Source organism: Diadema antillarum, unplaced genomic scaffold (genome assembly GCF_040938485.1).
Source record: "Diadema antillarum isolate AM-2024a unplaced genomic scaffold, OU_Dant_1.0 seq00001823_RagTag, whole genome shotgun sequence".
NCBI classification, from domain to species: Eukaryota; Metazoa; Echinodermata; class Echinoidea; order Diadematoida; family Diadematidae; genus Diadema; species Diadema antillarum.
This window is the reverse complement of record NW_027272497.1, coordinates 273,130-291,265: the sequence shown is the minus strand read 5'-3', so window position 1 is coordinate 291,265 and position 18,136 is coordinate 273,130. Positions and strand designations below refer to the sequence as shown.

The following is an 18,136-nucleotide window of genomic DNA, read 5'->3' as shown; positions in this document are numbered from 1 at the left end:
AGAAGGATCCAAGGTGGGTCCCACCTTTTATTAGGATCCTTCTTTTTATGTAAGTGTGGTAAATGGAAATATGCGGTCTGTTATTGTTGCGTCAATGCGTTGAGGCGCGTTGTGTCCATGCCAATGGCGCAGTGTGCGTGTGGTTGGCATGGGCACAACGCAACTTTTATTTTTCATGTGAATATAATGACGCAGATTTGATTGATTCTGAATTCTTCACTTTCACTTGAGAGAGAATGGACATACAAATAAATTCTCTACGAGCTCTGCTATGTTGAATAGTTAATAGGCCTGTATCTGTTATTCACTCTGTATTCGACATGTAGCTGAGGATAATGCGGAGTTTATACATGTATCGGCAGACTGAGACTGTTCGATTTGTTCAAATAAATCTATGCAACGTCAAATGGAGACTGTCAGCGTCATCATTAACCCGGCTTACAACAAATGGTGTCAGGAGTGGGATGATGACAGCCTGACGGAGTGATCCACTTCATCCAGTTGAAGAACCCTGATCGACGAATAACAGCCTCGAGTATGACGGAATAATGGTCCACGTTTCGCTCCGAGGAGACCTGCTGTTTTGACGACACTTTGGTAGCGGACAGGAGTATGCAGGAGTGATCTTGATGGTGTACGTTGATCAGCCCTAGCTGGTAGAGCAACGCTACTCTGTGAGGCAACTTCAAGATGATCAGGCTCGTCGGTAGCAGATTGAAGACTGGAGCAAATGGTGCATCGAGAGTTTGCCGTAGATCGATGTCTATCAGCGCGAGTGTACCACAGGAGCACCAGGACATCGATCAGGATGTGACAGTTGGAGCTGATGGCATCTCACGCACTGAACAAGACGGTATTTGATAACTTTCGTTTAAACCGAATGGACTTCAGGCAGATTTTGACCTATATGATGCCATTTGGGCATTACGTGTCATGTTTGAAAATGGCGTGTCGTAATTGGTCAGTTTAACTGCGTAATTAGTCATGTGTGAACAGTTTGTTTATAAGGATGTGCAAGGTGATAATTGCTCTTCGTCATCATATCGACAGGCAATAGGGTTGTGTGTAAATCTCGCTCTAGGCCATGCTCAGATTGAAAAGTTTAGTGGGTACTGTGAAGATGGCACTGAAACACCTTTTTCTAACTGGATGGAAGGATTCAATTTTGTTATTGAACCTTTCCATTTCAATGATGAGGAGAGGGCTTGGGTTTTGGTGAGCAACCTCACGGGGCCAGCAAGAGAGGAGATTCTTTATTGTCTGTCTGACGAGAAGCGGAGGAGTTTCACAGAGATTGTGAGATTGTGATTGTGATTGTGATTATCGTCTGTGTTTTAGTCGAGAGAATTCTCACTATTTACGATGTTTGCTCTATAATCGTGTTCAACATGATAATGAAGATTTGGCAGACTTCAGTAGGGATCTCATTCGTCTTTATGCCAAATTGGTAGATGCTGCAGACGATGAGAAGGAAGCTGCGGCTTTGAGGCAGCTTAGGGATGAAGCTCTGTCAAATCAGTTTGTCAGTGGAACACGGGATGAGAGAGAACGAATTTTGCTAAGGCGTTTGCACATGAGAAATAGGGGAGGCCGATTTGAAGTGCTTAGGAGAGAAGCACTGTTAGTTCTCCGTGAAGATTGTATGCTAGAGGGAGATGGGCTGAAAATTGGGAGTGCTGATGCTGGAACACAAGGAGTGTTCACTGACCCGGTTGCTCAGCAGCTAGATCTCTCCTCAGATACAGCTGGACAGGAGAAGGAGGATGCCGTATCTACTCTTCTGAATGGGGGATCGCAGATTCTGGGTTGCGTTGATGTAGATGAGGGTGGTGCAGAAATTGATGCTGAGGGACATGGACATGAGTCATGTGATGAACAGGTTGATGCAAAGGATTTAGATGCTGGGGTGCTTCTAATAGCAAAACCTGTGGGAGAGGGTACCGAGAGGGGTCCCGAATTATCACTTGAAGGTCAGGATGTCCAAAAGCATGCAAACGTGCAGCCACAAAGAACTAACGTAGCGCCAAAGGAGCGGTCAATTCCAAAAGGGGAGAATATTTCTCATGGTGACATTGTTGTCAATAATGTAACAACAAGGGAGGCATGCATACCCAACTGTAACATGTGGAAGCATGGATGTCATGTTCAGGGAACGGTATGGGGGCCCTGGGAGTCAAATTGGAGACCGGATTTAGGGTTAGTCGCTGCAGGTTAGAAATCCGCTGTCCGTTCATGGAATTTGTTGTGAGTTGATTCGCTTACAGTGTATGATACGTTCATGACTGCAGCTGAAACTTGTGTACCATCTCAAGTAGCAATGGAATTAGGAACTATGCGCATTAAGAGATGCAATATCAATGCGAGAAATGATTATCAATATAATATGGTTGTTTTAATTGATATGTGATTGATAAGAAGTTTTTGATGAGATATTGGAATAGTGATACGAAAGTATTTGAAATCACTACTACGTGGAAAAATGAAGGAACTAAACTATTGTTTTCATTGTTTTGTTGGAAGCTGAACAACATGGCATTCTGACAATATTTAGTGGTTGTTCAGTGATTCAGGAACGTTTGATAATGAGATATAGTTGGTCGAGAATTCATGCTTTGAATGATCCCTTAATTTGTGTGAAGTTTTGTAAATGAGCAAATCGCTGACTGTGACGAAGATGACACATAAAGCGGGGAAGTTACCGTATGTCAAAGCGGAGAAGCTTTATTTTTGTTAGTAGTGAATTAACATTCTGTGACTTCTCTTTGTTTCAACTGTGAATTTCGTGATATGTGTTATATTGATTCATTGAGAAATGCATTACTTTTAGAAAATCGATTATTATCATACGGGTCGTATGATATAATCGCGGGGAAGTTGTTGTGTTGTTGTACGTACTTACTACAGGCATTAATGTATGGTCGTATGCGACGCAGTAAATGTTGTGTTACGGCACGGTTGACATGATTTTTCTGTTCTTTTATGCATCGTTGTCTCGAAGAATCTGTACATAACTGACAATGTGGGACGACTGTGCTTTACATCGAAACGGAACTGAAGAAAATTGTAACATATTGATGTGTTATTCTCTTGGCGCGGAACATTCATGCCATGTATCAAATATGAGTTTGTATGATTTACTGTAAATTTGGAAGATTCAAGAGTTTCGGCTCTTGGCAGATTTCATGTATAAAGTTCAATCTTTTAGTATTTCGACGTTTGTATATTTGACCGGAAAAGCGGGGAACACGCTTTCCTGAAGTATATTTTTGTATATGTGCTGTTAATCCGCTCTTATATGGAATTGCTGTAAAGTGTAATGATTTGACATGAAGAGCGGGGAATTTTTTGTTATGTACTATTATGTATAATGTTATGAAAATGATATGATGTAATTGGGATTATATAACCCATGGTTGTGTTATATAATCGCGGGGAAGTTTGTGGTAAATGGAAATATGCGGTCTGTTATTGTTGCGTCAATGCGTTGAGGCGCGTTGTGTCCATGCCAATGGCGCAGTGTGCGTGTGGTTGGCATGGGCACAACGCAACTTTTATTTTTCATGTGAATATAATGACGCAGATTTGATTGATTCTGAATTCTTCACTTTCACTTGAGAGAGAATGGACATACAAATAAATTCTCTACGAGCTCTGCTATGTTGAATAGTTAATAGGCCTGTATCTGTTATTCACTCTGTATTCGACATGTAGCTGAGGATAATGCGGAGTTTATACATGTATCGGCAGACTGAGACTGTTCGATTTGTTCAAATAAATCTATGCAACGTCAAATGGAGACTGTCAGCGTCATCATTAACCCGGCTTACAACATAAGGAACTTTATTGTGTGTTTTTTTTTTACTTTGTTTTTGGATGTCCTAGCCATTCCCAAACCGATTTTCATCAAATAAACTTTGAATTCCTCTTAGAGTGGTATCGTCTACTCTGTAGTATTTCATAAGTGGTTTCTGGTATCTCGCAAAAAGTTAAAATCTTGATCCTCATCCCAATTCAATTCAATTCAATTCAATTCAATTCAATTTATTTGTTCAATTCCATGTAGTACAGAAATTGTAATACCTCAGTATTGGGTGAAGACAAGAAATCAATGATTACACAAACATGACAGATAGCTAAAAAGAGTTAACATATACTAGTACATGAGGTGGAAAAGATAGGAGTCCTGCTGAGAAGCAAAGCTTGTAAATTGCAGAAACTCCTATTTACAAATACAAAAAAAAAAAAAAAAAAAAAAAAACACACCAGATACACAAGACTGGAAAATTCAGCCTGAAAACTATGTACAATATATACATACAATATGCGAAAATGAAATGATAATTGTGGGGGGGGGGGGGGAGAGAAAGCACACTAACGGATGTTAAAAGAAAAAAAAAATGTATTTAGAACAGAATACGGGATTGAATAATGGGAAGAAAAAAAAATAACTTGGACTTGAACACACAGTTACAGGGACAAGAGTAAAGAGGGTGAAATAAAGGCAATGACCCACCAATACTATACCATCCGTAGGCCTAATTGAATTGATCAGATTTCGCTTCTTAGATTGATGTTTTCTCTCTTTATCACTTTGATATAGAGCTAATTATTCAGGGCTCGACACTAACTTTTTGTCTGGTGGGATCCTTTTGGGTCATGTAAGTAATTCTTAGTACTTTATCGACCATTTCACGCACACCCGTACTTCCGATTGTCGTGTAAACTCTCACACACCTGTCAATGCCACTCCTCATCGCTGTTTTGGCCGTGCTTGTGTGTGTGGTGTACTATTATCTGTACCAGGGAGGTGTCACCTCCCTGGCTGTACATAACATACAAACGACTCGTGCAATGCAATCAATCAACAAACATGAGTTGGTCGAGCTTCCACGAGACCACACAGTCATGGAAATGGTAAGTGAAATTATCATATTCGTTGTCTTGTACTATCACTGTATTAAAACTCTTTTGTGGTTTCGTTCTTTACCACATTCTCCTGGCAGTGTCAAACGATTTTACGAAAGAATTATGGATGAGTAAAGTGCGGAAACCACGTTCGTCTATCGGCGAAATTGCTAGTCGCAGCGGTTGCTGTGGTGTGCACAGGCCGGTTCGGGCAGGCAGCAGGTACATGTATATAGGGGGTTGCAGCATAAAACAGTGCAGCAGTGCAGTGGGGATGCAGCTGTCTGTGCGACTGGACACTCGCACGGTTATCGTTTCTCCACGAGCAGCTCTCTGGTTCCTCCAATTGGGCTGCTGTGTACACTAGCATGTGCAAAAGTAGGTAAAGCAAATGTAAGATGTAGGTCTTGAACCTTGAACCCTGAACCTTGAAGTAGTAATCCCTTTCAGCAGTTTCTTGAAACTATCCCGGGATGGTAGAAGTGTGGTGCGTCAATGAGAGGTGACATGGTGAACAGGATGATTTTAAATGTCACTTGACAGTAGTGTATCTTATTCTTATGAAAGAGGGTGCACGACTGTGCAAGGAGGCGTCATGTGTGGAGACTATCCCAACCAAGAGCCGAGACCAGCCTTGAGGAAGATGTTGAAAACCTGTAGTCTCCATGTACAGACCGAGCAGCAGTTTTCTGCTCCTGCTCAAGAGAGTTTACCATTGTAGCTGTGTGTGGGTCCCAGGCCGGACAAGTGCGGTATAGGCTCTGGCCTTTACTTCTTGGTGCATGGTGATAATGTTCCGCGGAGAAGCCCTAATGTCTTGCTTGCTCTGTGTCTGATGTTCTGGCAATGTTTGTTCCAGCTCAAGTCATGAGTGATTGTCACTCCCAGGTACTTGTATTCCTGTGCCTTAGGTATAGGGTCACTGTGGAGATGATACTGGAAAACGGAGGGATTACGTTTCCGGGTGATAGACAGGACGGCACATTTCTTCACATTGAAGCTCATAAGCCAAGTGGAAGACCAGGTGGATAATTGCTGGAGGTCTTGTTGTAGTATGTGATGGTCTGAGATTGCATTTATTTCTCTGTAAATGACACAGTCATCAGCAAAGAGGCGGATATTTGACTGGATATTATCTTGTATGTCATTTATGAAGAGGAGAAAAAGGTCTAGAACGAATGTGAATTTTTTAAAGAAAAATATGGCATAGCCATAAAACTTTGTGACTGAACTTATGAAGTCAGAAAATTCACTTTTTCTGTGTACGCGCGAACACGTGGTCATGCTATTTTTTTTAATGATTCCAAGGAACAAGGTCATAAGGTTAATTAGGTGTTGACACTATTTTTTTCATAGTTAGAGTCTACTTGTTTTCTACTAAACATTTGTCATATCATGGCCAGATAAACGTTTCATACAATCTTTGTGAGTGTCTGTGGCATCTTATTAATGTGTCCAAAATGTACCGTGCATTCGAATTTATGGAATTGCTCATTAGATATTGATGAGAAATGGGAAGAGGTTGTAAATTTAATACCCTAGAATATGCAGTACACATCTGCAGGCCTATACCCACTTTTTAAGAAATATATTATGTCAGGGTAATCATAACAATCATCAAAGATAATGTACAATGATGTATCTAAATCAATGGCATCTCTTTACCCTCTCACCACCTGCATTTCTACAAATTTTCTTTCAGAGTATCTTCTCAGCTGCGCAGCAATTTCACGATGACTGTGTCATCAATGCATCGTAAGGGAGGTTTGAAAAGAGCCGAGAGAGAAGAATGACTCATCATGGTGGATGGGGACTTCCACGATCTCCCTCGCCAGCTTCTAGTGGCCTGCGAGTGTGGCGACCTCGAGTCTGTTCAGCAGTTTTTGGATAGCGAGGACTCGGCCATCGAAGTGGACTGCGATGGAGGAGAGGGCTTCACCCCGTTGCAGGTTGCCTCAGCCAGCGGTCATGAGGGCATCGTTCGGCTGCTGCTCATGCGGGGGGCCGGGTTGGACACCCAGAACAGCTACGGCTGGACGGCCCTGATGCAGGCCACTTACAATGGACACCTGAGCATCACTGTACTGCTCCTGCAGAACAAAGCCAACCCCGCCATCAGGAACAAAATGGGTGCAACAGCGCTGACTCTGGCTGCTTATCGGGGACATACAGACATTGTCAACATATTCCTAGATCTCCAAGGTCTAGACCTCAATGACCACAAAATGGACATATCTGGACAGAACTTGACATCCACCATTGCAGCCATTATGAGTGGCCGCCACACGATTTTGAGACAACTCCTGGATCGTGGGAGTGACCAGTTTTACCAAGATGCAGGAACAGGATGGACGTTGCTCATGGTGGCTGCACTGAGTGGTCATGTTGAAGCGGTCAAGTACTTGGTCGATAGCGGTTGCAATCCTGATTCCCTAAATCTCAACAACTGTACTGCACTAGATATTGCTGTGGTGTCGCGGAATAAGAAAGTGAAGGAATATCTTCAACGAAAGACCACTAACCGACCAAAAACAAGTGGGTATTATGCTATTATGTTTGGAATGTGCTATGTAAAGGAAAGCGTGTATGTTCCTGAAATTATGCTAGGTAGGCTTCTTTGTTATCACTTGTAGCTGGCAGAAAGTAACAACAAAAGATGGATATTTATTTGTTCTTATGGATTACGGACAGGTTTATGTGCCTCCAGAAGACAAGGTATAGTCCAGGCTTTGCATTGAAACTGAAAGAATGTCACAACTATCAAAGTAACCTTGATTATAATCTATATTTGATTTTATGAAGTCATCAATTTGATAGATCTATTAAACGCAATTCTGTTCATCATTACATATTCTGTGACAGAAACTTCATTGTCTCTTAATTGAATTCTGAAGAGTCCAAGTCAAAATGAATGATTACAGGGACATGAATTTGTATGTCACATGTGTTGAAGTGAAAAGAGAAACTTGGAATTTTACTATATATACTGTCATGAAAGCAATGTGAAACAGACTGAAAGATGTATGTTTTAATTTGAGAAGTAATCACCTGTCACTGAGTGTGTGTTTTTTCAACAGGTGATGACAATAGTGAACTGAGGATAATAGAGGCTACAGAACAAGGTAATGGTGTCATCTAGTGATCACTTACAGTACACCCAAACATGCCCCGTTCACGCCAAAATACATTGTAGATACATTGTATGTGAAAAATATACAAGCATATCACACAACTAGATGTTAATTCTTGTTGATAATCTAGTGACTATAGCTGCCCCAATTATGTTGTCATTATTCCTTTTAAAATCAGTATCACTCTGAGCATAACTTAATGTAAAGGATGTATAATTTTCCTCTGTTTGAATTCATATTTTAAAGGGAAATATAGTTTAGAAGTGTGTGCAAACTTCTTAAACATTTGTGTAGTAATGAAAATCACCTTGTACACATGGATGTGATAGTGACTGCAAGCACAATTACATGAAAACACATTGAACTTCAGATACCATAATGTTATCAGTTTTGTCTTGTGGTAATAAAACTATAATTGTAGTGTTTTTGTGATACTCTTTCTATCAAATCTTGCACTTGAGAACCAGGGAAGTTGTATGGAAAGACTGGGGGAATGTCAGAGTCTTTTAAGAGCAGAGTTTCACTGATTTGTTCTGATTTTGATGTGTACTGTGTTCAGGGGACATCAAGCTGGTACAGCGCATTCTAGATGAGGACCCAATGCAGAGCAACTGCACCTCTGTGGATGGGGCCACACCCCTGATGATCTCTGCCATGCTCGGGAGGAGGGATATCGCTGAGATGCTGGTCCAGCGAGGGGCAGACGTCAATCGTCAGGACGTGAAGAGCGGCTGGACTGCTCTTATGCAAGCCACTTTCCATAGGTATGGGGGATTCTCCTAACTAACATTATCTTTTCAGAGTAAGATGCTTTACAAAACGAGAATAAAAAGAAAATAGGAGCCACATCAGCTCTTGTCCTTCCCAGTATGACATTTATTGTGCATTTCTTAGCAACCAATTTGAGGAAATTTGATTTTGACCAGTGTGTCAGAACGATTTATATTTTTGTCATTATCTTTGCTGATTTGGCAGGCTGTTTTTGATGCTGAGAATGGTCATGCCACTGCAGGGTAATAATCTAACCTTCAGCTGTACAAATTTTGTTTATGTGACTGGAAGCATTTACAACACTTTCTTGCCTGAAAGAAATCAATTTTTATCATACCCTTTTGTGTAATGCAACTTGGTGTAATGATAGTGTCCAGCATGAGTTTGATGGGGGACAAATTTTAATTCACATGTTCATGGTATATCATTATTGTTCATTCATATGAGGTTTAACATGCTCGAAAGGAGCATATTAAAAGAGAATAGATACCTAGATGAAATCAATTAAATGAAACAGTGAAAAATATCTGCTCCTTTGATGTGCCAGTTTTTGTATAAAACATTTTTTCTCTCTCTCCCTTCAGAAACTTTTCCTGTGTGTGTGTGTGTTTTTAAAGATTTATGAAAGGAAATTAAAAAACTATCATGATTGCTTTCTCTCTGTTGTCTGTGTGTGTGTGTGTGTGTGTGTGTGTGTCTGTATGTCTGTTTTTCTCACTCTCTGTCACTTTCACTCTGCTCTGACAGACGAAAAGATGTTGTCAAGTATTTGATCCAGGCAGGAGCAGAACTCAATGTCCAGGCAAAGGATGGATGTAAGGCCCTGGACTTGGCTCTGGTCATCGTTTCGGGTGAGTGGAGACATTTCACCCCCCATGATGCAATCATGAGTGCATAGTACCCAATGGGCATTTTTATGCTTTACAGTTAATTTCTATTATAGACTTGATATTACAAAAAAATTTATTTTATCTTTCCACACATTTCTTTCGAAATGTATCATTGTAAGACTATGGGTAGCACTACAAAAGAAAAAAAGTACCTGGTAGTTGCATTCTTCACCATTCTTTAATAGCGGTTTGGATGCAGGCATTAACTTGTATGAATTACATGGTATGCTGTATGCAGTGAACTTTGCTTTTTTTATGGGTAGCTCAAACTTCCAAGCCACTGACTACTTGGCAGCCTAAAATTCAGAAGACACCATTAGTGCACTCCATCTACAGATTACTGACAGACATCACGAAGAACAACAGTAATCTATAAAAAAAACTACAGACATAGGCAATCGAGTGTTCCACCATCCATCCACCATCCATTCGTTAAAATTCTTCACAGATGAAACTGACAAAGTGGGGAATGAGCTGATTCGCCTCCTTGCCCCCGTCACCATGCCAACCACCAATGGACATCCAGGAGGACACACCAAGGACCCAACAAGTACACAGATGTGGTCAACCAGAACAGGGAGTGTTTCTCAAATGGAGGAACAGGATGCTGAAAAGAGGACAGGTCTGAAAGTAAGTAGAAAGACATTGTTCTTGAAACATTTTATTTACAAATTGAGATAACAGAAATATTAACCAAGTGGGAGGATCTTGCAACAAATCTGTATGATTTCAGTATTCTGGGTGTAAGCTAGCATTGCTTTGGAAAATCTTCTTGATAAAATCCTGGCATCTTTAGGAAGGGCATTTTGGCTCTGGCTACATTTATCTGCTAGGTTTTGAAGTATTGACTTGATAACAAATCATTGACATTTTGGCATGTGTGGACCTCTATCTAACAAGGATCTAATTTTGCATATTTATGCATCTTTTGACACTAGACTTCCTTCACATGGCAATTAACATTTTGGACCAAACATTTTGCATAAACCAGACTAGGAACTTGCTATGCCAGGAATATCATAGAAATCGCTGAAAACCTTTCAACTTAATTGCAGATGTCTTCTGTAAAGTAAATGACAAGTATAATAGCTTGTCCATGACTAGGTGAACTGTCCATGTACAAATTTTGTATGTATGTTTGTGCAGGCTTGGTGGTCCCGTATGTCGAATCGATTCCGAAACCTCAAGTTGACCCGTACCCTTCGAGGGGGGTTCTCTACCACAAAGCTCACCCCCTTTGAGGATGAGAATGCCCGCCCGGATGAGACACTGAAGAGTATGGGGAGTAGCCCCCATATCAATGGGGAGGGGCTGCACCAGACACCCAGTCAGGAGGGTGTGGCCAAACCCCAGAGGAGAAAGTCCAAGGAAAGTTCAAGGGTCTCCTTCAGCAAGTCCAGCATTAGTAAGCTCTGGGATTTTTTGTTTTTGTTTTGTTACTTGAACGTATATGGACAGACCTTCCATTAATGAGTAGCAGTATTGACCCTCACTGATAATAGGAGATATAATACTCTATTTGAGATGGATTGATTTTATTTCATTACCATTCTTATAACCGTGATAGTCAAATTTCAACCATCTCAGACATGGGGTAAAATTATCCCATCATTAAGGACAAATCGTTAATTGTTTACATCGAGATTTTTTAACAGTTGTATAATCAGTATGATTAGATCGTCCTTTGCATTAATTGATGTCTTATTTGATACCACTGTTCCTGTAGTAGTTGCTGTTTTTGCACTTTGTACTTTGCATCTCTTACAGTTAAAAAGAAAGTGATCACTGATTCTTGAGTAGAATTACAGTTGTAGGGCAGTTTATGAAAGCTGCAATGGTGGATTTCATATAAAATGATTTTTGCATGTATACAATGTACATAGCAGTCAAAGCTTTCTGAAAACTACTGTATGTCTTCATGATTTGTTAAGTGAATATGAAATCCTCCTTCATTTGGAAATTGATTTTTGCTCATCGATATGCATGTAATACATGATATCTCTGCAATTGATATTTGGAATCTCCTGGATTTTGATGAATGAATATTGGCATTCATGTTAATATGTTAAAATGTCATTGTTTTCCATTCAGATAAAGATGTGCTAGTGGAAGCAGTGCAAACACTTGTAAGTACAAAGGCAATCATGTCTTTGAACAACAAGGTCAATTCTTGAATATCCAGTGTGTTTTTCGCTTGGAATTTGCATGCAATCATCATGCCCACTTTATGATGCATCTCTGCAATACATCTCATGGCATTACACCAAATTTTAAGAAGGGGTGAACCCATTTTTTTTTTTAGCTTGTGTATATTTGTGCATATTCTTTGTTAACAAATGTCTTTGCCATTTATATTGTATTTTTGCTCACTGAAATCACGATTATGTTTGATGTATTTGTGGTGAATTTCCCTTCTGTGATTATATTTGTACAGTAATCTCTAGTAGACAATAATTTATATGTCAGTCGCTTCTTTTCAAATCATACTTCCTGTACTGCATGTTGCAAGGCATGTAATGGTAGAGTATGGCTTATTGCCTCTTCAATTCAAAGTTTATTCAACCAACTGAATGCAATTCATTTTTAATGGGATGGTATGGTATTGGCACAGATTATTTAGCTTTTAACTCTTTGCCAGATACTTAAAAACTACTTTATGAAATGTCAAAGAGCATACAATTCTAAGAGCAATTCCAAGGTTATTTGATGAAAATCGGTTTTGAAATGGCTGTGATATCCAGAAACGAAGTTAATAAAGTGATCCTATTAAAAGGTGGGTCCCATGTTTATTAGGATTGCTTTGTTTTGGAAATCTCAGCCATTTCAAAACCAATTTTCATCAAATTAACTTTGAATTCTTTGTAGAATTGTATGTGCTTTCATATTTCGTAAGAGGTTTCTCATTTTCTCAAAAATCCTCATCAAAAATGTTGGAAACCTGAAACTCCATCTCAACTGAAATTATATTCCACATACTAAGAATCTTGCTATAGGATTGGTCAAGAGCTGATCACGTGATAAAGCGTAGTTTTGCCCATCACATCACCTGAGAAGAACTAGGTCACTTGATAGTACACAGTGCAACGCACTTTTCCTTCAGTGTCGCGCGGTGCGCGCAGCAAATTCATTGTTTTGTCATCTGTAAAGACAGCTGTTTGTTTTGCTGATCTCTGGCAGTCCATACAGTCTTAACGCGAGATGAGTACGCGTGAAATAAAAGTGCATTGCACTGTGGACTATCATTTAACTAGGTCACTTGATAGTACACAGTGCAACGCACTTTCACTTCAGTGCCTCGCGGTGCGCGCAGCAAATTCATTGTTTTGTCATCTACGCGCACACGTAGCCTAAGCCCTAAGAATACCTAAAGACAGCTAAAACGGTTTCAGATGTGGAATAAAATGGGAATTTCTAGGACCCTAGATGTGGAATATAAAGCAAATAATCAACTTTTAGTTTCAGGCAATGAGACAAACTATCACTTCCTCGGCGATCTGAATGTGTACACTATCTTTCCTCAGCTGCGCTTCGGAAAGATAGCTACATCCAGATCGCCTCGGAAGTGATAGTTTGTCCCATCACCTTCACCAACGTTGATTATTTGCTTACTATACCATTCCTTTAATCTGTGTCTCTAAATCTCCAGGATGTACAATCTCCCCACTCGAAAGCCAGTGACAAATTACTGCCCGTGATACCACCATTTCTGCCACCACCCAGCTTCGACCTTCACAACGCTGATAAGTCGAGGAAGTCACATTCTAAGGGGAAGGTAAGGAAGTGACATTTTTTCGTAATTTATCAGATACCCGTATTTATGATCATGTCTATCTGTGATTATGTGTGTCTATTAACTTGCATATTTAAAGTTAGGTTTTTGATTGTTTGTTTTTTACTGTGCTTTTAGTCCATTTACCCTGTCAAGAGGAAGTGAAGATAATGGTAAGTCGTATCATTACATTTGTCATTGGGTAGTCATGCTCAGTCATGTTTTGACACAGTATCTTTAATTTTCAAGTGTGATTTAGATATTGTAGGAATTTAACAAAGATGAATCAGGATAGATCTTGAGACCTCAGGAATGCTGAAATGATACTAATATATGCTCTTTTCCTGCTAAGAAAAGAAAGATGATGGACTATCAGGGAAATCATTATGTGAAAAAAGTGTGTTATTGGACTCAGTAATAATGTTACACCACCGTATATTGCAGCACTCATGAAGAATCTTTGCATGTGTCACCCACAAATACAGGGTATGGGACCAGGTCGAACTCACAACTCTGTCACCAGCACCATGTCAAATAGCAATGCGCCACAGACACCAGGCACTCCCGGTACCACTGGCGCAAACCGCTTGCACCGCCCCATGTTCACCCGTCGCCCCGGCAGCACTGGTATCAGCCCCTCTAATTCGGCCCACTTTAGCACCACCATCAGCCCCAGCTCCTCTGGGGAGGCTTCGGCCCTCAGCAGGGGCCTGCTGTCTGCACGTAGACACCCCCACTCTTCCACCTCATCACTGGTTGGCAGACTTCATGGCCATAGTGGTGGTAGTGGGGGTGGGTACAGATCTGGTAAGTGGGAGACATGGTTCTGAATTTGAAGTTAAAGGCTGTGAATTTTAGCTCGCTGCCCAGGCGATATCAACTGTTGGAAGAAATGCAATATGAATCTTATGACAACTCTTTAGTGTAACAATATTTGAACAATGGCAGTAGTAGAATGCTTGTGGTAAAAATACTTCTGCAAGTGAAAGGAGGGGAATGTAAAGGTTCAGTACGTTTGATTGTTATCTCTTCACTCTGAATAACAGTGTCTCCCTGTATCATCAGCTGAACCAGAAGGGCGCTATGATGGTCTGAAATTTTAGAGTAGATAAAAATGAAACAATAAATTTTCATGAAATGAAAATTTTAATTAATCAAAAGTGGGTAGATTGATAAGCATTGTTCCAAATGCCAATTTGGTGAAGTAGCGCCCTTGTGGTTGTAGTTTTTGAACATTTTATGGAAAATGAAAATGATTTGAAATTGACACCATAATGTAGAGGAGATGGAGCTCTACAACATGATACCAATAGCTCAATACCCCCCCCCCCCCCCCCCCCCATTGCGATAAAGCCCTTCTGGTTCTCAGCCAACGATAATGATGTAGTTAGTATATTCAAAACATGTCCATCATATGTCCATCATTCATTCAGAAGTGCTTCTTCTTCTTCATGTGGAAGCCACATGAAAAACCCAACATGCCCTTGATGCTATTAACCCGTTGAGGATGGACTGATTTTGCTACAACACACATTTCCCATAGACACCTGCCCGAGTTTACTCGGGACTCGTCCTCAGTGGGTTAAGAGATGATACTATTGTACTCTACCACTGTTGTGTATCATTCCAGGGGAAGGTTATGGGATAGGAGGACACCTTGATGATCAGAATGGATTGGGAATGATGCGGAAACGGCATCCATCTGCATCATCTGTACCATCACTTGCACAGTAAGTGAAGTTTGTGAAATAGCATGAGAGTTGCTACTTGTCACTGTGTATCCCTGCCATGAGAACTGATTTAGATAATTGTGAAAAAAAAGTTGAGATCAAACATGAGTCAGAAAATCAAACATAAGTCTTTGAATTCTAGGTAGTGACTGGTTGATAAATGACTTGTGTTTGGTTTTCTGACTTATGCATCTTTTTATGCAAAGTGCCGAAGATACAAATTATTCAAATGAAACAATATATTCCAATTGTTAGTGTAAAGCTGGTAACTCTCTGTGCTCTCATATTTCATGGAGACATATATTTAAATGAAAAGAAGTAATATTGTTGTGAAAGATTTCTCATATGTAAACTTGATTTACCAGATAAATGGTAAAGGTATTCCTTGAGCTGCAGTTGCTTTATATTCATGGAGATTCCTTTGTTATCTTTTTTTTCCACCCCCAAGGATACCATCCTCACCGGTCTTGAGACAGGGGAGTAGGGCTGACTCCAGCGAAACCGTCCCAGAAAGGCGACACTCGGCAAACCTTAGCACCGTTAACTCTTCGACCCTCACCCGCCCCAAGATGCGCTCCCACAGTGGTGGCACGTCGAAGGGGAGCACCACCTCTAAGGGCAGCACCTCCTCCACACTCACCCCATCCCCGTCTCCCACCCCAATGGCCATGGGTAAGATGCGGGTGGGAGGGGGAGGCTCAAGCCATAGTAACCATAGCGATGGAGGAGGAGGAGGAGGAAGAGGAATGGGGATGCAGAGGGATGGTTTGGTCTCTGGGAGTGGGAAGATGAGTGCTGGTAGCAGCAGCATCAGTGAAGAAGGTGAGTAATACTGTAAAACAAGGAATATTTATAGTACACATGTAAATTTTGTGAATTTCGTGAGAGCCAAGATTCATGAAATTAAAATGCATGTGAAAGTTCTTGTCTACACTTTATGCATTGAATGCCAGTGGCAATTTTTGAAAAGGCCATTAGCTCCAATTCTCGAAAATTGTATGCAGCCAATATATCTTGCATTACAGTACTCATACAAATACTGTCATTATGGCCTCCCCCCCCCCCCTTTGCTATGGGGGGGGGGGTGGGGGGAAGTGGTGAATAATGATCGTCTTGCTTGTGCATTGAAATACTTAGACTGAAATTGTGTACTTCAAACAAGGACAGCTAGTATGATTATACTGTTCATGTAATGGCTTTTGTTGTGGCATATGATAGTGGCATCTGTAAAAGTGTCAGTCTTAATGTATTCTGTTGATAATTATCTTCTTTATGCAAATTTAAATTGAACACCCATTTATATGTTTGTTTGGTGTGTTTATTTTTTTTTCCAGATGAGCTATCAAGTCTTTTGAAGAAACTCTCACTGGAGAAATATGCACCAATCTTTGAAGAACAAGAGGTAAGTGAAATAGATTCTCTTGTGTATACCTGTCAGTGTAATGGACATTTTTGCCAATGCTTCTCTCTTGACATTTAACTAAAAGTATGTAAATACATTGTATTACTTCAAGTAAATGAGTTCTTGTTAGGAACTAACAAATTAAACTGGTGCTGTCATTGTTTGTCTTTTACTACATATTCTTTATTTTTTGTGTGTGTGCATCAGTTCTGTTTGGGATATTCATGTTACAACACAGCTGATATTTCAAACTAAATTTGGTTGCCTCATAGTATTGACCATAGTTTACAATATGCTGTGTATGGGGTATATTTTGAAATGTTTTTATTTTTGGTGAATTTCACTGGTGAACTGATGTGTACAAATTTAACAATTTTGCAACAATATTGCCAGCCTCAACATAAATGCCGTGTATCATCTCCATTGTGGGAAAATTGGGACATTTTGTCCTGAAAAGGAATAATTATTCATTTCTCAATTTGTCACTGATTTGTGACTGAATTTAGTCACTTGCAAAATTATCTTACAAGTTTGCAGAAAATATCTGGCATATACAGTGCTAATTTAACAGATATGACAAACATGCAATAACGGACATTAACACAGACTGGAAATTTCATGTTGCATTCATTCCTTGTGGGCATTCATACAATATTACTGTATTTGTACATGTTCATGTGATTCAGTTAGTTACATCAAGTCAATTACTGTAAAAGAGGAAATTTTCAAGCACAATATGAAACTAGCATGAAATGAAAACACCAAATTTTTTGCTTTGCTGTATGAATTGCTTTTTATGTTTTGATTCTGCAGAATTAAAGACATGCAAATTTCCTCGTACTCGACAGATCATGACAAATTATAGCACAAAAATTTCTACTTTTGCAGCATGACTAGATGCAATTAAGCATAAGTAAGGTATCAGTCAATTAAAATTGACTCTTCAAAGACTTGATTGCATCTTTTTTTTTATGCAACAGGGTGCTGGTAGTGAATAAGGGATAAAATGTTGCTGTTGTTGACTTGAGAAGTGGTATCATCATGTTATATCTCATCACTATCAGTGATATGCTATCCTTTGTTACCTGACCTGATTACAGGTTGACATGGAAGCCTTCTTGGCCCTGAATGACTCGGACCTCAAGGAGATGGGAATTCGTCACAAGGAGCCCAGGAGCCAGATCCTAACAGCCATCACCCAAATTAACAGCGGCCGGACCAGTCAGGAGGGTCAGTACCAAAACTACTCCCCGTCCATGGCCAGGTTTGCCTTCCAGAGGTGACCAGTGTTTAGTCCAAGGTGCCTCCAAATCAACGGGTGTGTTATATGTAAAGCACACTAATGGTGTGGTACTCCCACCTTGCTGCCCTGTATCTTTGATAGTAAGGGGCCTCTACCAAAACTGATCCCAGTCTGCGGCCAGGTTCTCCTTCCAGAGGTGACCCGTATGCAGTCCAAGGTGCCTCCAAAGTAATGGCTCTGTGAGATGTGAAATGTAACCAATGGTATGGTACTTCCTCCTTACATGCCCTTTTTC

At 40.3% G+C, this 18,136-nt stretch overlaps 1 protein-coding gene across 1 annotated transcript; it reads left to right on the top strand.

Annotated features, from left to right (window-relative positions):
* The first annotated feature begins 6,659 nt into the window (after positions 1-6,659).
* LOC139712569 (ankyrin repeat and SAM domain-containing protein 6-like) lies at positions 6,660-17,881 on the top strand. The gene is made up of 13 exons (XM_071624378.1): positions 6,660-7,440; positions 7,983-8,027; positions 8,596-8,800; positions 9,555-9,658; positions 10,146-10,327; positions 10,844-11,102; positions 11,789-11,823; positions 13,344-13,469; positions 13,952-14,258; positions 15,097-15,196; positions 15,645-16,018; positions 16,531-16,598; positions 17,699-17,881. Exons 1-13 carry the CDS (start codon positions 6,705-6,707, stop codon positions 17,879-17,881), a joined length of 2,724 nt encoding a protein of 907 aa, XP_071480479.1. The 5' UTR covers positions 6,660-6,704.
* Positions 17,882-18,136: the final 255 nt, after the last annotated feature.

Coding starts and splice junctions, on each gene's coding strand:
- LOC139712569 (XM_071624378.1), top strand. CDS start 6,705: ATGGTGGATGGGGACTTCCACGATCTCCCTCGCCAGCTTCTAGTGGCC. Junction 7,441..7,982: donor CACTAACCGACCAAAAACAA/GTGGGTATTATG, acceptor TTTTTTCAACAG/GTGATGACAATAGTGAACTG. Junction 9,659..10,145: donor GGCTCTGGTCATCGTTTCGG/GTGAGTGGAGAC, acceptor AATTCTTCACAG/ATGAAACTGACAAAGTGGGG.